Source organism: Glycine soja, chromosome 2 (genome assembly GCF_004193775.1).
Source record: "Glycine soja cultivar W05 chromosome 2, ASM419377v2, whole genome shotgun sequence".
Classification (NCBI taxonomy): domain Eukaryota; kingdom Viridiplantae; phylum Streptophyta; class Magnoliopsida; order Fabales; family Fabaceae; genus Glycine; species Glycine soja.
In genome coordinates, this window is record NC_041003.1 from 8308041 (window position 1) to 8327281 (window position 19241).

General features: G+C 31.2%; 2 protein-coding genes, 1 long non-coding RNA gene and 1 other non-coding gene across 8 annotated transcripts; 1 reads left to right on the forward strand and 3 right to left on the reverse strand.

Annotated features, from left to right (window-relative positions):
* Positions 1-5318: 5318 nt before the first annotated feature.
* TRNAC-GCA lies at positions 5319-5390 on the reverse strand. Its single transcript has one exon. It is a non-coding gene; the product is annotated as a tRNA-Cys (tRNA).
* Positions 5391-9938: 4548 nt separating this feature from the next.
* Positions 9939-14802, forward strand: LOC114385329 (WUSCHEL-related homeobox 8-like). Of its 5 annotated transcripts, none has more exons than XM_028345371.1 (7): positions 9939-10125; positions 10248-10327; positions 10955-11181; positions 11854-12366; positions 13235-13315; positions 14037-14252; positions 14339-14802. In XM_028345371.1, the coding sequence occupies exons 3-6, from the start codon at positions 10992-10994 to the stop codon at positions 14129-14131; spliced, it is 879 nt and encodes a 292-aa protein (XP_028201172.1). In that variant the 5' UTR covers positions 9939-10125; positions 10248-10327; positions 10955-10991; the 3' UTR covers positions 14132-14252; positions 14339-14802. The 5 variants fall into 5 exon arrangements, with proteins under 5 accessions (XP_028201172.1, XP_028201164.1, XP_028201189.1 ...); XM_028345363.1 differs by having other exon boundaries at positions 9940-10125; positions 10992-11181; XM_028345388.1 differs by having other exon boundaries at positions 9940-10125; positions 10992-11181; positions 13235-13297.
* On the reverse strand, positions 13691-14442 carry LOC114385357. Its single transcript, XR_003660862.1, has 3 exons — positions 14356-14442; positions 14171-14230; positions 13691-14093 (listed from the first exon to the last, which is right to left on the reverse strand). It is a non-coding gene; the product is annotated as an uncharacterized LOC114385357 (long non-coding RNA).
* Positions 14803-17508, reverse strand: LOC114370258. The gene is made up of 6 exons (XM_028327561.1): positions 17226-17508; positions 16665-16769; positions 16511-16568; positions 15479-15606; positions 15238-15320; positions 14803-15033 (listed from the first exon to the last, which is right to left on the reverse strand). The coding sequence occupies exons 1-6, from the start codon at positions 17230-17232 to the stop codon at positions 14803-14805; spliced, it is 612 nt and encodes a 203-aa protein (XP_028183362.1). The 5' UTR covers positions 17233-17508.
* Positions 17509-19241: the final 1733 nt, after the last annotated feature.

Sequence of the window (19241 nt, forward strand, 5' to 3'; positions counted from 1 at the left end):
CCAGATGGATCTTTTCCTACGCCGTCAGAAACGATCCTCACCGCTCCAACATCTTCGACGCCGACTCCGTCGGAAACGACCCCATCACTGCATCACTTCCGGTAACAACTCAGAATCCTGCTTACCAAACCTGGCGTCGACAGGACCGCCTTATATATGGTGCTCTCCTCACCACTGTCTCTAATGAAGTGGTCTCCCTGGTGTCTCAAACCAAGACCTCGCATGATCTCTGGATCCTTCTCAAAAACACCTATGCCAAAGCATCTCGCAAACCTTTTCTCGGCCACTGTCAGTGGTGCAACATCAAAGGTCATGTTCTCTCTCAGTGCAAAACCTTCCAGCAGCAGCATCCTAGTGTCCCACCGCCACCTCGTAACTTTTCGGCTCACACTGGACAGGTTCAGGTCAATACTGCAACTGCCGGCCCATCGCAACATGATTTTCTGTTTGACAGTGGAGCGACACATCACGTAACCAATGATCTCGATAATCTGGCGCTTCATCATCCGTACACTGGTCCTGACTCACTGTTTATGGGTAATGGTTCAGGTTTAAACATCACTCATTCTGGAACACTTTTACTTAATGATTTATCCTTGTCTAATGCTTTGTGTGTTCCTTCCATGAAACAAAAAATAATCTCTGTCTCTAAACTTACCCAACAAACCAACTATGTTGTTGTTTTCCTGTCAAACTCTTTTTATGTGAAGGACTTGCAGACGGGTCACACAACCCATAAAGGCTCATGTGTGGATGGACTCTATCTCTGGCCCGCCACCTCACCCTCCGTCCACACGGTTCGAACAGAATCCTCTGCATCATGGCATCATAGGCTTGGGCACCCTTCATCTTCTATTTTCAAATTTGTTCAGAAACATTTTTCCTTAGGCTCAAATAAATTTTCGCAATCCGATTGTAACTCGTGTCAAATTAGCAAAAGTCATAAACTTCCATTCCATGAATCCACTCTTAAATCTTGTTATCCATTAGAAATAATTTTCTCTGATGTCTGGACTTCTCCTATTTTATCAATTGATGGTCTTCGCTATTATTGCATGTTTGTTGATCATTTTACTCGCTATATTTGGCTATATTCAATGAAACGAAAATCTGATGTGCAAACTATATTTCCCAAATTTAAATCGCTAGTTGAAAATTTCTATCATCACAAAATAAAAATTCTTTACACAGACAATGGTGGCGAATATATTGGTCTTCGCCCTTTTTTACTCAATCATGGTATAAGTCATCATACAACGCCACCTCATACACCTGAACATAATGGAATTTCAGAACGTCGGAATCGTCACATTGCTGAAACCGGTCTCTCTCTTCTCCATCACTCGGGCTTGCCCCTCACCTATTGGCCTCACGCCATGACCACCGCCGCTTATCTCATAAATCGCCTCCCAACTCCAATTCTTGGGTACCAATCACCCTATTCTAAATTGCTCAACATTAGTCCGGATTATCATAAGTTAAAGTGTTTTGGATGTTTGTGTTTTCCCTGGATTAAACCATATGCTAACCATAAACTTGCACCAAAGTCTGCTATGTGTGTTTTTGTAGGTTACTCGGCTGATCAACATGCATATTTGTGTCTCGATCCCACAACAGGAAGGATCTACACCTCTCGGCATGTGAAGTTCGTTGAATCTGAATTCCCGTTCAACTCCCTAGTAACTCACGCTAGTCCAAATAAAAGTTACAAACTTATTCCTCTATATGACCAACATGAGGTTTTATCCGATAGTGTTGAAAAAGAGTGTCAAAATTGAGTCTCAAAATTGAGTTGCTGGCATTTTTCCTCCCCGTTATTATGCTGGGCATGGTGGTATCACATTTTGGACATTGAATTTTGTAGACCGTTACCACAGATACCGTGGTTGGTGTTATTCTTCTTATTCCTTCTCTCACCCTTTTTGTGAGATGACAACGCGTTGTCTTTTTTTCCTATACAAGTTATACACGGGATTAGCACACGGTCATACACTACAATTTTTTTAATTAAAGTGACACGAGCCAAAAAAAAAAAGAACAAGATTAAAGGTTAGTTTTTTTCTAGTTGAGAACCAGCATTAGTGGAAATTTTAAAAAATAGTCATTGAAGGGGGGGGGGGTTAATGCTAGTATGTCAGAGTTAGCACCTATCTAAAATGATAATACGACAATTCCTGAGCTTGACAGTTTCCAAAATGTAGGAGAGTAAATAGGTATTTTGGTCTCTGACTTTTGACTCATTTTGTAAATTAGTCTCTATCTTTTTTAAATGTAAAAAATAGTCTATATCTTTACATAAGTTTTGCAAAATAGTCTTTGCCGTTAAATTTAAAAGTAACGCCGTTAATGAGATGCATTTTGGCAATTTTAGTGCTACATAAACTATCCAACGTGGCAAATTGTCTCAGATTGTAACACGTAGACTGTACTTTCATGCAAAATTTAAAAAGTTATCAAATATTTTCTTCTTCACTTGCTTCTTTCTTCCTCAAATTAGGGTTTCTAAAGCTTTGATGCTTCTAAATGCATAAATTCATATGACTATGACTCAATGAATAATTATATACATAAAGCAAAGCAGTATTCGAATACCAGCCCAACATAATTTACTGGCAGACTGTAGATTTTGTGGAGGTGATTTTAGGTATTCTAAAAGGACTGTGTTGTATGTAAAAATATATCAAGATATTGGCTGAAATTTTAAACTTTTTGTGCTTTTGTTGTGACATGGCAGGTGTTCTTTTTCAATTGTTTCTAAGGATGAAATTCCTACATACGAATATGCTTTGGAACTTAATGGTAGCACCTACATTCTCTTTTGTTTAGTTGAATACAAGGTTAATTAGGCCAATTGCCTAACAGTCATTAAATATCTGGTTGACTTGCAAGTGTTACATGGATAGAGGAAAAACAATGTTACCTATTATTATCTGGATCGTTATTTTTTCATTGGTTAGTTTTTCCATGAAATTTGGCTACAAAAGTACATGTCTCTGTGTGTGAAATATTTCATAAAGAAGGCACTAAAAGTAAAAAAGGGCATAGAGAGAAGCTTTAGAAATCCTAATTTGTGGAAGAAGAAGTAAGTGAAGAATAAAATATTTGACAACTTTTTAAATTTTACATCAAAGTACAGTCTACGTGTCACAATCTGGGATAATTTGTCACATTGGATAGTCTATGTGACACTAAAAATTTCCAACAATGCACCTCACTAACGACGTTATTTTTAAATTTAACGACAAAGACTATTTTGCAAAACTTATGCAAAGATAATAACTATTTTTTACATTTCAAAAAGATAGGGACTAATTTGCAAAAGGGGTCAAAAGTCAGGGACCAAAATGCCTATTTACTCTCAATATAATAATAAACTTTATAATAAAAATAATAAGCAATGAATATAAATTTCCCTTCTAAGAACCTGTGGATAAAATATAGAACGCAAAATAGAAAGTAAAGAAAACAGAGACACTTGTTAACATGAAAAATCTCTCGATAAAAATCATGGGTCATCCAGACCAAAGAAATAACTTCACTAAAGATACAAGAGAACCTTCAACGAGTGCACTAAAACGTGCTACAAATGGTCGAATCAAAACAAAGTCTTACTTGTTAATAGAGATAAGAAGATAAAATCTCAAAATATAGAGTAGATAATGTGAAACACTTATCTTTCTCAAGATATCTTTTACCCGATTCAACTGAATAATTTGAAGTATCACGCGCGTAGAACTTGTTATCCAAAAATCAGCCTGATCCAACGGTGAACGAATCCGCATTTGTAATCTGAAAAACATATGCGAAAATCACAATAATTTTCTCTCTTTTTCTTTCTCTCTCAATGATTTGTAATTACTTTTTTACTCTCAAATGAGTTCCTCTCAATCTCTAATCTCATCCCCTCCACTCAAATAAGTGAGACTTATTCAAATAAGTGAGACTTACTTATATTCTCATTTTAGATATTTTCTCCACATAGAAAAGAAGTCCAAAAAATCCAACATAATACTTTGTATAAGCTACTAATGCGCAATGTAGTTCATAATTACCCTCTTAATAAGAAACTTCGGATTAAAATACAAGTATCATTTTATCAGTCAGATCCAGTTTTCAATTAATCCTTTAATATGTTAACAAATTATCATCCAAAATTTTAGTGGGTGCCTGTTTCTGTGTTTTCAACCATGTATCGACGTCCAATTTAAATCAAGAATTTATAGCTTTTGCGTTTTCATACGAATTTGATGTGAAAATTAGAAAATACATGTTCAAAATCAAAACTTGACTTCGAACACAGATAGTCAAAATTGCCTTTTCTGTTCTCAAGGTAATTTCTTTTTATCTTTTTGATGTTTTTTTTTTGTAAAGTTACTTTAATATTATAAGTTCGAGTTTCATTATTGGAAGCAGAATCATCCTTTTCTTTGGTGATGCAGGGAGGGAAATCCTCTTGTGAGATATATTAAAAGCCTCTAAAAAAGACCGTGGAAGCTACATCAACAATAACTTTTAAAATGATAAAGGACAGATTAACATTAAATATACAACTAGTGTCTATAGACAGACCATACTTAAAAGTGCATCTATAGCTTGATTAGCTTCGCCAAAAACATGCTGTCACGAAGAAATAGCAAGACAACATCTCATTTACATAATGACACATAATAACATATTAACATGTGACGGTTAATATTTAATTTTAACTTTAGGGACTTAAATAGTTAATTTGAAAAAAAAAAATCTAATAGTGAATCAAAATATAAGAAAATTAATTTAGTAAGTTCAGATAAATAGGAAGGACTATTTTTACAATTAAATCTTTTTTCTAAATAGAAATTCAATGAAAAGAAATTTTTAGCTTCCTTAATTATTTTAATCATTACTAGATGTTACCAAACTAATTTAGTATGTTTTTTTTAACTAAACATTTCAAACGCATTTTTTATATTTTAATTTATATATTTTATTGCTAAAAACTAACATTTATTTCATTATTTGTGATTTTAATACCTGTTGTCTAATTCCAATAAATTGGTTCGTGTTCGAGAAAATGTTCTAATCTGTGATTTTATATGGTACGTGTTTTCCTTAGATCATTACTCCCCCGTTGTTTGAATTATGGTTGAGAATAGTAGAGGAACCAAAGTGTTCGTGTTCGTTTACGTAGTGAGGCACAAAAGCGTGGAAAGGGTTACCAACAAAATAAAAGTAAAGAAAAAAATTGGAAAAATTTACCCACAAAATAAAAGTAAAGAAAAAAAATTGGAAAAATTTACCCACAAAATAAAAGTAAAGAAAAAAATTAGAAATGAATAAGGGCCCAACCGGGTTCGAACCGGTGACCTCTTGATCTGCAGTCAAATGCTCTACCACTGAGCTATGGACCCTTTGTTGTTAGTTTTTCTGTTAAAATATATTAAAATATAAATACAATTGACAATGTGATCTACAAATTCAGTTGTAAACACCAGTTTATACTGAGTTGTATCAATGTGACTAGAGATAATGAAAATGAATTTGCCGTGTCGAATTTTTAAGTTGATATTTACATTTTGGTCTGGTATTTTATTTTTTATTTATAAAAAAATAAAAAATATTAAATAAATGAGACTTATAAAATATATATTAACAAAAAGAGAAGTATAAAATTTAAATATTACCTGTCACGCGCTTATGAAAAAGAACTTTCATCTATAAGTAAATTTTTAGAATTTTTGTAATTTTTTTTTGACATAAATAGTATTTTTGTAATACTTACTCTCTTAATAGTTGCATGTTTTAATTTGATATTTTTAATTTTTAATTTTATATCATTACCTAAAATCGAGCTCTATGATCGGCCCAAGTTAAGAACATATCCTTAATATTGAAATATTACATCTATTTTTTTAAAAAAAAATTGATATAACTACAAAGAACATTAAGGAAATGTGAAAAGTTGGATTATCAAATTGTAATACATTTTTAAAGAAGTGTTGGTATCTTGTAATTCACCTAAGGATTTTCAAATTGGATTATCTGTTTATATCCAACCTCTTTAGCACAAAAAAAAAAGTAAAAAAAAAAATGAAAAAAAGGTAAGAGGCCAAATTCATAGATTTTCTAGCTTAGTGTTCAAAGCAAAGAGTTCAACTTATTAGTACATTTTTTTAATCTAATAGCTTATTTGGCAAGAGAGAAAAAAAAAAGTGGATGAAAATAAGAAGAGAAATAATGTGGACGAAAATATGGAAAAAATAAGATTAAATTTAGGAGTATTTGACTTGAGTGAAATAATAAATAAATAAATAAATAAAATATTACAAGATTGATTAAAAATAAAAATATATTATTAAGGGTTGACAATTAATTGACTTTCTTTTAACAACCAAAATTGATTGACTTTTTTTAAAGAAAAAATTAAGGTTAAATTGAATTTTGTTCTCGCAAGTTTTTCAAATCATGATTTTAATTTTGTTGATTTTTAATTGTAATATTTGATCTTTTTAATTTTATAAATTTACGATTTTGATCTTTTTATAGATAATAACTTAATAATTGTGATTATTAGAGATATTAAATTAATAATAAAATTTTAAAAAACTTTAATAAATGACTATTAATCTTAATGTGATGTTATTGTGGGTGGATTCAAGTGTGACAATGAAGATAGAAAGAAGAAGTGTGTTGCAAAGAAGATGAGAAATACAATGTTTGTGAAAAATTATTATTATTATTTTTTATTCAATTTTTTTAATAAAATAATTTTGATTAATTTATAATTAATTTAGTAACTTATTTAATCATAATTATTTATTAATAATCTATTTAGAGGACCAAAATTATTAATCTACAAGAAAGATAAAATGTTACAATTAAAATACAAGAGATCAAAATCATGAATTTGAAAAACTGAAAGAATTAAAAATAGAATTTAACCAAAAATTATATATAGTACTTTAAAAATGTTCGTAATACGTCAAACTAATAACAAATGCTTTCGGTCACCATTTTTTACGATTTCAAAAGTAATTTATAAACATTTTCATTGTGACATTTTCACATAATTGAGCGAGAAAATAACAAAGTGAAACCTACATTTTTTTTTAATCTCTATCTATTTCTACTCTATCAAACAAGGCTCATTTCTCATTTGTTTTTCATTTCTTTTCCCCTTAGTTTCCTTCCATTTCTTTGCTACCAAAAATGTATACTAAGAATTTTAACAAAAGAAGTAAGTGACATTTGATCTAATTATTTTTAAAGATATTTAATAATTTTTTAATCTTGAAATTATTTTTTTAAAATAATATGTTCTTATATCGTGAAATCTAAAAAAACCACGGAAAGAATAAGCATATATTAAAAACTCTTTATCTTTTTCATATAGAATCCATTTAAATTTCTTGCTAAGAATATTTTTTATCTATACAAATTAAAAATAATGTTAAAAAATTATAATAATTAATACATTTTATTCAGTGAATCATGTAAAAAGAAAAAACATTTTATTCGAGCAAGTGAGGAAGCTAGTCTTCTGCAGTCTCTTTAGGAAGTTTAAAAATAAGATGAGGACACCTGAGTATTTGACTAACAAGGTAATTAGCATTTAAGCGCGAGAATTCAAATGATAGATTAGAGAGACGCGACCGAGATGAGGGCAGAGAAGGCTTTTTAAACAAATGAGGACAAATCTTTTTTCTTTTTTCATATGGGTACATTTTAATACAGTAAATTCTAACATGTGTATGTGACTTTTGAGTTAGAATAATAATATCTGTTATAATTTATTAATTTTTTATTTTTATAATGAAATTATAAATTTTTTTTATGATTTGAGTTTAATTTTTTTATTTATGACTTTAAAGTTATATATATATATATATATATATATATATATATATATATATATATATATTATGTTTTTTTTTACGATTGTGTAGTTGTAAGTTTTTTTTTATTTATATTTTATAACTTTTGAAGTCATAATTTTTTGTTTTTTTCCTAGTAAAGTTTTTTGTTTTAGGTTTTTTATTTACCTATATTTTCTTTTGTTTTGCTTTCAATTTTTTTTAAAAATTGTAAATAATTTTATTTATTTAATTATTAAATAAATATTTTAATTTTACCTATTATTAATTTTATTTAATATTTTGTATATGATTTTATTTAATATGTTGCATATTTTTTTAATATTATTTTATTTAAAATATTGTATATATTTTTTGAATATTTTTTATTGAATATATTTGTATATTTAAAATTTAAATAATTTTTTGATAATGTTATTGAATTTGATTTGTTTTTAAAAGAAATAAAAAGGCAAGACATTGGTACTAATGACATGAAAATCATTAAATATTTTATAAAATAAATAATTCATGCGTATGAAAATCATGAATATGATAAAGAAAGAACATAGGTACTCTAAAGATGTATATGTCATGATAACAAAAATCGACATATTGTAACATTGCATTATGTTCGCATGTATGTTTGAAGAATATGAGAGCTTAAGGTTCAAGAAATTACAAATATGCAATTTGGTTGATGAGTAATGGCATGCAAACGAATGGTCATGTGATTATGATGACTTTGTTGACCATCTATGCTGAAAAACATTTTCAAAGTTTATTCACATAACTTTCATTCTCTTGAAAGTAAAGAGAAAATGTCAACCACTACTCATATAGGACGAACCAATTTTAAATAAGTCTAAAAAATGTTCATTGTGTGGAAGTGAATAACATAATCGTAATAACTGTTCATGCAAACAAATAAACAACTAATATAATTTTTATTTTTTATGTTTCTCTTTAATTTATATTGTTCATTTTATATTAATGTATCATGTTGTTTTTAATTTAACAACTACTTTTATTACTAAATTATTAGATGTTGTTAATAATAAATTTCTTTATGCAAAATAAATAATATTATTTCATAAATTATAAGTTAATATTAGTAAAAAATTATTTTAAAATTTGTTTTAAAATTTTTGTTTTTTAAAGTTTAAGTATTTTAAATAAAACAAATATTTTTAAAAAATATTGAATAACATTATGTTAGTTTTTTTTATTTCATTTACAAAACAAATCAAATTCAATAACATTATTAAAAAATTATCTAAATTTTAAATATACAAAATATATTAAATAAAATAATATTAAAAAAACATATACAATATTTTAAATAAAACAATATTAAAAATATATATAGCATATTAAACAAAATCATATAAAAAATATATACAAGATATTAAATAAAAATAATAATAAGTAAAATTAAAAATACTTATTTAATAATTAGCTAAATAAAATTATTTACAATTTTTTTAAAAAATTGAAAGCAAAATCAAAGAAAATACAAGTAAAAAAAAAATCTAAAACAAAAACTTTACAAAAAAACTATGATTTCAAAATCGTAAAATATATATAAAAAAATTGAAGACTTCAAAGTCATAAAATGAAAAAAAACATATACGATTTTCAAATTATAAATAAAAAAATTAAATTAAACTCATAAAATACTTTATCACTTCAATTAAAAAAATTAATAAATAGTAACAAATATTACGACTTCTTACTACTTATCTAATTTTCTATAATAATTTACATTCCTTTTCAATTGTTCACTTGACATTAGAAATGTTTAATTTTTTGAAATATAAAAAATATTTATCTTATACATCAAACAAATAAAAACCTAGTTTGGATTTCAACCAGGATATGCTTATTCTCATTATTTTTTTTATATATAAAAAATCTTATCCTTATTTATGCTAATAATTTTAACTAATTTAGAAAACTAATTACAAAATAATAGAAAATAAGAAATAATATCAAACTGAAAAAATCCTAAATATATAAGAAATAAATCACAAATGTTAAAAAGTATGGAAATTAAAAATATGAAAAAAATCCTAAATATATAAGGAAATAAGAGATAGAATCCCCTGGCGTATATCAAGGATTTTGTTAATTCGCACCTTTACGGGACCATTCAACCCACAGGCAACACCCTCTTTCTGAATTACCTTCAAACAACACAATCGCTCTCTTCGATTTCTAGGGTTTTGCTATTGCTTTGCATCCGTTCCCCCTTCTCACAAAAACAACGCGTTTTCTCTTCCCCTTCGTATCTGTAAGCGTGATTTCTTCTTCTTCTTCTTCACCTTCGTATCGTTGATGCAGCGTTCGATTCATTCTCTTCTGTATCATTTTTAATTTTCGGTTTTTGATTATTATTTATTTTAAAATTTTCAGATTCTTTGCGTTTGTTTTTGGTTGATTGAAGGCATTCACAGCGTAATTCGTTGCTGCATTTTAATCGATTTATCCAACCAGTTACGTGCTCTTCTCTTAATCTCTCTCTCTCTCTCTCTCTCTCTCTCTCTCTCTCTCTCTATATATATATATATATATATATATATATGTATTTTATTTTGTAATGATTGTGTGGTTTCTAGATCCAATGAACTTTTTTCCTTTTCTTTCTTTTTTATTTCGTTTGTCTTGTTCGATTGCTTTATTTGATTTTCGTCCTTTGTTTATGTTTAATATTTTTTCGTATGATTCTGTTATTGTTTGCTTCTGTCTCTCTTCGCTCTCCTCTTGTTTGTTTATTTCATTGATTTTTCGTGATTATTACTTGCTTTTCGTCAAATGAGATTTCGATGCCAGTTGGTGGATTCGTAATAAACTTTTTTTATTGGTTATGTACTTGGGTCACTTGGCTTTCCTTTTGTCATGTCCAATTCCAATAAGTGTACTAGATATGAATCCCATTTGGATTATGCAGGCATGAAAAGCCATGGCCTTTCCTAATATTGACAAATATGATACAGCCGGGTGTATGGTCACAAATGTGACTAAATTGGGCCTAAAGTCATTTTAGTTCCATTAACCCTGCTTCTCGTTCTCGTCGTTTCATGATTAGGGTTTATAAATAATAAATAAATAAAATATCGTAGACACATGTGAATGTGTGATCGCGGTTTGTTGAAGTAGATGGTGAACGCGATGGAGTGGCAGAAGCAGCGTTGTTGGCAACCAAACAGAAACGCGGAAATGATGTGCGTGAAAGTGATGACCGACGAACAGCTCGAGATTCTGCGCAAACAGATTGCGGTTTACGCAACAATCTGCGAACAACTCATCGAGATGCACAAAAACATCTCTGCACACCAAGATCTCGCAGGTTTCATCTTTCAGCCTTATTCATTACTTTGTGACACTCTCCGTTAATGTTACTTTACTTTCCCACGACTGTTTAATTTAATTTAATAAACTGCCTAAAGTATTTTTCCTACTATGTCACTGCCAAATTATAACGTATGAGCTGTTTTAATATAATCAGTCACAGTGTGTAAGTTTAACGTATGGACTGATTTAATGAAAGATTTCGGATTTAATCTTAATAGTTAGCAATTTACCACTGTCTTTTTTATTTAATTGAATTGAAAGAGTTCTTAGTTATATTCAGTTACGATGTCTGCTAGTCATTTTAGTTTCCTTAAACTGTTCATGTGAACTATTATTAAATCAGACATGTGTGTTTAATTTAATAAACTGCCTAAAGTATTTCTCCAACTATTCTGCCAATTTGTACAAGTACAATGCATGAGCTAATTTAATGAAGGAATCCAAATTTTGGTTTTGATATTTAGCACTTGTTTATTGAATTGAAAGTGGCATCACTCTCTATAGAGAAAATAATAATTTGATGGCTTAATTGCACTGATTAATCAAAAATCATAGTTTGATATGACTTTTAGGGTAATTATTGTAAAAATCCTTTACGCTGTGAGAGCATATAGCCATATAGTATTAAGTCATAGTAATAATGATTAACTGGTGTTTTAATTGACAGGTATTAGGCTGGGGAATATGTATTGTGATCCATTGTTGGGGTCTGGTGGTCTCAAAATAGCTTCAAGGCAGCGGTGGACTCCAACTGCTATGCAGCTTCAGATTCTGGAGCGAATATTTGATCAAGGGATTGGGACTCCCACCAAGGAAAAGATCAAGGAGATCACTAATGAGCTCAGCCAGCATGGTCAGATTTCTGAGACCAATGTGTATAATTGGTTCCAGAACAGGCGGGCTCGCTCCAAAAGAAAGCAGCAGAATGTGGCGCCTAGTGCTAATGCTGAATCAGAAGTGGAGACTGAGGTTGATTCTAAGGATAAGAAGACAAAGCCGGACGAATTTCAGGCCCCTCCTAGCGTTTCTGCTGGGCCTGCTGATAATTTAGGCTTCCAGAACCATGATAGTTTGCAGTACTTGAATCCAGAATCCAACAAACCAGATTCTGTCTTCCCGTCTGATGGGACCAGAAATTTTCATCATGTGCCTGCTTTTGATGGGCTGCTATCAAACTCAAGTATGTAACTTCTTGTGCTTTCTTTCTGTATTTGCCCTTATATTAGTCAAGTAAAGTTAAGATTAAAGTTCTCTAATGTTATGTTGTTTTAAGTTGGAAGTCAGTTGATAGGTACCAGGAAATTGACAAAGAAAAGGGAGATGAAATGTACTGTATTATTTAGTATTAGGCCTGATCTTGGTGAACCAGGACTTAAGTATAGCTGTGTTTTCAAGTAGGTATGGAGAAGAAAATGTAAAAAACCACTCTAGGCATTCAAGAGGCCTAGTTCTAGTTCTCTCTCAAGGTCCTAAGTCTCCATCCCCCCTCCTTCCACCGTACTCACTGCAGATGCTTATATACCCTCTCCCATTCATGACACCCCCCTTTGCTGACACTGCCACTTGGCAGTTAGACCCTCTCTCTCTTCAATTCTGATAAGTCATAACCTGATCATGTCTAACAGGTGCTCCTTGCCTTAGGTGTCTCCTCACATAAACTTTAGTGACCTTTAGCCACTGGTCTATCAACTCTCCTCCCTTCAAAACTCACTTGTCTCCACCCCAAGTTGGAAATCAAGAACTGTTCCTGGAAATCACCCCAACTTGAACTTGTAATTTATTAATATTTGTTTTTTAACCCAAAACCAATTTGCTATACCTTGTTTAAAGATCCCTGTATGTTATACTTTGCATATTCGTGCATCACCAGAAACCATTTTGATGAGTCTCATCTTCATGTGTTTGAATTTAATTAGACTATGGAGTGTAGTGATGGAACTGTGTGGTGAAATTACCTTCTAGTTTTAATTTGGAAATTAGGCGAAGGATTAAACTTTTTCTTTATCAAAGAAATTTGACAATCAAGAATGTTCTATTAATGTTTGCAGGGAGCAACTATCTTACTGGAAAACTGGAAACACCTGAGAACTACGAATTATACCAGCCAGCAGGTGACTACAACATTGCAGGTTGACATTCAATATTATTCTGATGACTGTGATTAGCTGTAAAGAATTGCTGGTGTGGTTTTGGGCTTGTGTTGATGAGAAAAATTGAACCAATTGAAACGTGAAACTTATAGTTTGTAGTATATAGATACAATGATCTTTTATGTGGTAGGTGGACATTTTACTTGATAATGGAATATAATCATGAGTTCATATTGATATTGTGAAGTTGGCTTTTTTTGTGAATGGTGTACTGTAAGCATCTTTTACCATTGGCTTGGCTTTGGTATTTGGTTGACAGAGACATAGTAAGAATATATTATCTGTGGCTGTGGCTTTCTGCTTAAATTTAAGTGGAAGCAGGATAAGATGAAATTGTGACTAAAACAGTAAAGCTTACAAAATAAAGTCATACGTGGATTTGGTTTTGTTTTTCATGCCCCATGTCCTGAAGACAAACATCCGCGTTTAACTGGCTCATTACTTGTTAAAATTGATGTAAATCGAAGATATGCAATCCATTGTTTTCTTGTGAGAAATGTTAAAAGAACTATGGTCCCAAACATGTTCCTAAATATGCAATCAATATCTTAGCAAATGTTCAAATTGATATAGTATGCGCCAACTAATTTACCATGCTTATAAAGGAACTATGCCTCTAAGTATTTATTGAGGCCGAAGCATGATGAATCTGGTCTACCTTTGTTATTTTGTCTGTGATTGATATGGGAACCAAACAAAGTCCTCTGCTCCTTAGGTCAACCTCCAATTTGTCCGCACATTCCTGACGTGACACCAGCTGTTAAGAAACAAAATGATCAGAGACGAGCAATTTAGAGAGAAAGCAATTGTACAGCATGATAATTAATCATCAACCTGAGTATGGGGATCATTAATCGTGCTAAAGTAAGTGAAGCTCAGCATCTGAAACAAAGTCTACAATCCCAGAACAAAATAAGTAAGAGTGATCTCAAAATAACTTGTTCAAGTTTCCTTATAATGTATTCTTATTTTTATTGCCTGGTAATATAATTTTCTGCCTAGGAGTATCAAATATGTACCCGGATTTGTGCTTGAAGAAGCTTGATATAAAGAGAAGCCTCCTGAAGAACTGATGCGGTGTCAGTCTGCAGGATATTCAGAAAGCCAAGGCCACACTTTCTTAAAGGTGTTTATTATGCTAGTAAGAAATGAAGGATCTAGTTTTTGTCCATTAGGGGTTAGCAATGATGACTCACCTTGCCAAAAGGTGAAACCAACTTTTGTAGAGTTGTAATTTTATTGCTAAGCTTCTGATTTGTCATCATAGGCACATGCAACTGAAGGCAAAAAAGGGGCATTTTTTAGGCTTACGGTTAAATTGAATTACCTAGTGCCTAATTTAATCAGCAAAACGAAAAAAAAGTAACTACTATTATCATAGTTTACAACACTAAATTCTATTCATAATAATTATGTACTAGTCTTACTCTTTGATAAAATTAAGTTTCTTTTCTCCCTTCTGAGAATTACACAAGTTTCATTGATATCTCAAGAATAACATTAATAAGCCACAAAAGAATTATAACCTTTTTAATTTTAGTTACTTTGTGCGGAGGGATTATCTCTGAAACTTCTTTTGCTTGATGCCATTTCGGTTCCATGATTGTAATTTTGCTTTTGGAATTGCTTTTCACTTTTTTCCACAAGGACATGTTGTCAGTGTACTCAAATGGACGCTTTCTTGCATTTCCACATACCTGCAAACCCCTCTCTAACTTAAAAATTAAAAATAATTAACTTGAGTCAGGGATTATTAGTCATCTTGAAGTTGCATTAAAACTTAACCCTTATTATGAAACTAAAAATTCTCAACAAGAAATCACGTGTTGATTTATAATGTATAGAAGTCCATTTTCTATTGTGATGATTCAATTACAAAACAGGGCCAAACATGGACATACTCCTTCATACTGAGAAGGGTCTTTGTCAAGTAACAATGATTGCTGAGAAATTTCTTTGCTGCTTGGGATGGCAAAGAGACTACCTGTCAAAGTATTAGAATATTCATGGTTTTCACTAAGATACAAAATTATATTTCAATAGTTATTGGGACTGGGGAAAGATCGTATAATAACCAGAGTAGGTAGAGAAAAAAGGAGCTCCTAATATCTAGTCTAGTATTGAAAAGTATATGCACCAAACCTGGGTAATGATTGTAGTCATAAATCAGAGACTGAGACTGGCTTGGCTGTGTATGGACTCCTTGACCTAATTGGCTGTAATTGTTGAATATTCTAGACTCCATGTTGAAGCCATTGATATGGAAGTCACTATAAAGAGAAGTGTTATTTGTACAACAACTAGCACAACAAATTGTATAATTAAGAGAGAAAAGCATAACATGTTATAAATGAGAAAGATAGACATAAGAAAATGTTATAAGAATTGTTGTATGAATAACACAATTAAGCTATTAAAGAGTGTGTACTATTGCAAAGAACTGTCAGAAGTGAACCGGGACTTGCAATTTTTTCTATGCAAATTGTTAACAGTAAAGTTAATTAAAATTCTTATAGGGGTTTTTAGGATAAATTATTAACCTTAAGATTTTGTTTATATGAATTTTGATATTTAAGTCAAATTCTTTTCAGAAGTACGAACAAAATAAAACATGAAACACATATGGAGAGAAGGGCATGCCAAGCTCAACCACTTATCTCAAAATGATATAATTAATTCTAACCTCCGGCCATCGTTAAAATTTAATCAAGATTCTTTCGATGCATGTTATATAATCAAAATAATACGAAACTTCATGAAAAATATGCACTCTTTCAAACCGGTTATGGCTAAACAAATGCAGCTCGAATGAATTAGCTTTGTCTGGTCTATTTTGCTTGTATTATCATGTCGATTGGTATTTAGTAAAACCATAAATTGATGATATAAAATAATGGTGTTATACTATGCTTTAATAGAATCCTTCAATTAATTATCATATTGATTTTTGTCTTTTGTAAATTACTATTAGTGGATGATACGGATACCAAACATGCAATAATTTTACATATTGAAATAGAATCCGATTGTTCTCGTGGCAAGCTAAACCTGGTGAAACTCGAAAAAGAACAAATTTGGATTATGCGTACTTCGTTCACTTTGTTTCGTTTATTTCACACCACAATGAAAATCAAATTGCACAAGACAGTGTTAAGATAACATTAATTCACTTACATTAGATCGTTCATATGCATGGAGCCTTCTAAAATTTCAAACTGAGCTTCATCATTTCCTGAATTACCAAAAAAAATTAAGCAAAAAAGCTTGGTGACTGAGTTTAGATATTTAAAATGTTTGCAATTAATAACTTTGGAGTTATTACTATTACCATAGCAGTTAAACCTAGAAGAAACTGATGATAAAAGAGCATTTCTCATCTTTGCAATATCAATGGAATAAGAACTAGCTTCTGACATGTTGGGCAAATTGGCACCTGCATATCAATCAAGAAAGAAAAGATTGTAGGACATGGATGGAGTTTAATGGCGGAAAATGATCTTGCTGATGCATTACCATGACTTTGCACTTCAGGAATTGGAAGAGAAGGTTATGGTTACGGTTTTGTTTGCTAGTCATAAAGGAGGATTGAAATTTGAAGCACAAAATTGTACACATGCACTCAAACTTGAATGCAGATTCTTTAGTGAACAGAAAAAGGATTTTAAATAGGTATACCGGCACTTTGGGTTCTCATAGAATAAAAATGCTAGTAATCAATACACAAAATTGCAAGAACTAGCAAAAATGATCTCAATCACTCATGTTGGCATTGTTGGAATAATTCCCATGTAATGAAGAATACAGTAACATCCAAACCCAAGACGAAAGATGCTGTAAAATTTCACACATGAAAGGCTAGTCATAAACAAAACCAAATACAACTTAGTACCTTTCATGTAAATGTCTTGTTTTCCTTCCAATGAAAAGCTGAACTAGAGAGGATGTTCAAAGATTTGAGTTTTGGTCTTGATCAGAGAGAGACGCTAGCAAATTAATGGAACTTAAATGAATTTGGTCATGTAGCTCATGCTGATTTGTTTGGAGTGTAGCAAAGGAATCTATTTATTTAGGAAAGCAGAGTTTTCAGAGTGAATTACAGTAAGTAACTACTAAATTTGTCATCTGTTTGATTTCGCTTTCATCTCAGCTTGACTTGAGGTTGATTAATTAATGACTTCCTGCAAATGGACAAAGTGTGTATTAATTAGTGTGACACAGACGTATACTACATATGATATAGCTTTTGGAGTAACAAGAAAGGAATTCGAGGCCAACACCTGGTCAAAGCCTAAGGAAGTACTGTGTTAAATTCTTTTGGACGACTACTTGCACACTAGTACAGTAGTACTTTTGCTTGTGCATTAGTATTTTTTGGGTACATTGTTTTTACGTCTATAAACATCATAAGTTGTAAATTCAATGCTAGGTTAATTGAAATATGCAGAAGTTACTCAGGATATTATACCTAAGAAATTTTCATGTTTAATTTTAACATTAAAAAAAATGTATTTTTTTTTGGAGGGATGTGGGGTGGGAATTCAATGATAGCTGTGTGATCCGTTATTTGGGTAAGATTTCTCAAAATTGATATTGATTTCTCATTTGAGTCAAATTTTTAACAATAAATATTGATTACAAGTTTGAGTTAAAGATTATTAGATTATTTATTTACAATGATTGTGCTAAGGTTAGAAGCTAAAACCTCAAGCATATTAACCAAACTCTAAATTTAAGTATAAGAATAGGAATTTTTAATTTAATAACCAAGCTTTAATCAGGGTTTCCTATGAAATGGTCCGACCTTCAATGACCACCTTGCATATGTGGCACTCTTACAAATTTTTGTCAATAAAATAATCAATGCCAGTGCTGCGTTTTGTCTTTGCTTCGTTTGCCTTTTGTTTCTCTTTCGGAGCTTTCCCTTCACATCGACAATCCGTATAGTCCTATTTTGCGCTTCTGTCCACTTTTCTTTTTCTTTTCAAAATCCTAAATACGCTTTCTTCTTCTTCTTACCCCGCTACTTACCCATACTAGCTCTACACGTCTGAGCTACCAAGGCTATGAGGTCAGGCTTCTTCTTATGAAGGTAAAACTAGGAATAGAGACTATTCGAAGAACTACAAAGCTTTAGGGATTCTAATGGAAGAATAGAACCCAAATAGTTTCATTGCATTCAGTGAAAAAGATTACAAAAGTTATTTTTTTCTTTCCCTGCCACCCCTTATCTATACCCACGAAAACAAAATCATAATAGAAATCATAACAAACTAGATGCCACGTGACTTCCTTATTAACTTCCTACCTCAATTCCCCTGCCTTCAAAAAATCCTTGTCCTCAAGGATTAAAAGTTGGATACGTCCTCTTCAAATCATACAAGAACTCCCAAGTAGCATATTCGATTAATTGGTGTTTCCACTTGACCAACACCTTTGTGACAGTCCTGTTACCTCTCTTGACAGTTGCTCTATCCAGAATTAGTTCAGGTTCTTTGCCTCCCATAACACCATCGGAATCTGTAGGAAGGAAATTTGAAACTGGTGCTTCACCAACATGTCTTTTAAGCTGTGAAACATGAAAAACATCATGGATTTTAGACCCCTGTGGCAGCTTCAGCTTGTAAGCTACAACCCCAATTTTATCCTTGATCTAAAATGGTCCAAAGTATTTAGGTGCTAGCTTTGCATTAGGTCTGAATGCTACTGAAATCTGCTTGTATGGATGGAGCTTAACATACATTATATCACCAATCTCATACGATCTGTCACTTATCTTCTTATCTGCTAATTGCTTCATTCTCTTCTAAGCCCGCTTCATGTGAAATTTTACTAACTTTAATGCCTCCTCTCTTTTCTGCAAACTTCTGTCAATTACCTCCACCTTTGACTCACCCGGCAAATAAGG

Excerpts from the sequence above, each read along its gene's own strand:
- LOC114385329 (XM_028345371.1), top strand. The coding sequence starts at position 10,992 with ATGGTGAACGCGATGGAGTGGCAGAAGCAGCGTTGTTGGCAACCAAAC. Across the intron at positions 11,182-11,853 it reads TGCACACCAAGATCTCGCAG|GTATTAGGCTGGGGAATATG; the intron begins GTTTCATCTTTC and ends TTTAATTGACAG. Across the intron at positions 12,367-13,234 it reads TGGGCTGCTATCAAACTCAA|GGAGCAACTATCTTACTGGA; the intron begins GTATGTAACTTC and ends TAATGTTTGCAG.
- LOC114370258 (XM_028327561.1), bottom strand. Across the intron at positions 15,321-15,478 it reads TGACTACAATCATTACCCAG|GTAGTCTCTTTGCCATCCCA; the intron begins GTTTGGTGCATA and ends ATACTTTGACAG. Across the intron at positions 15,034-15,237 it reads ACCCTTCTCAGTATGAAGGA|GTATGTGGAAATGCAAGAAA; the intron begins GTATGTCCATGT and ends AGGGGTTTGCAG.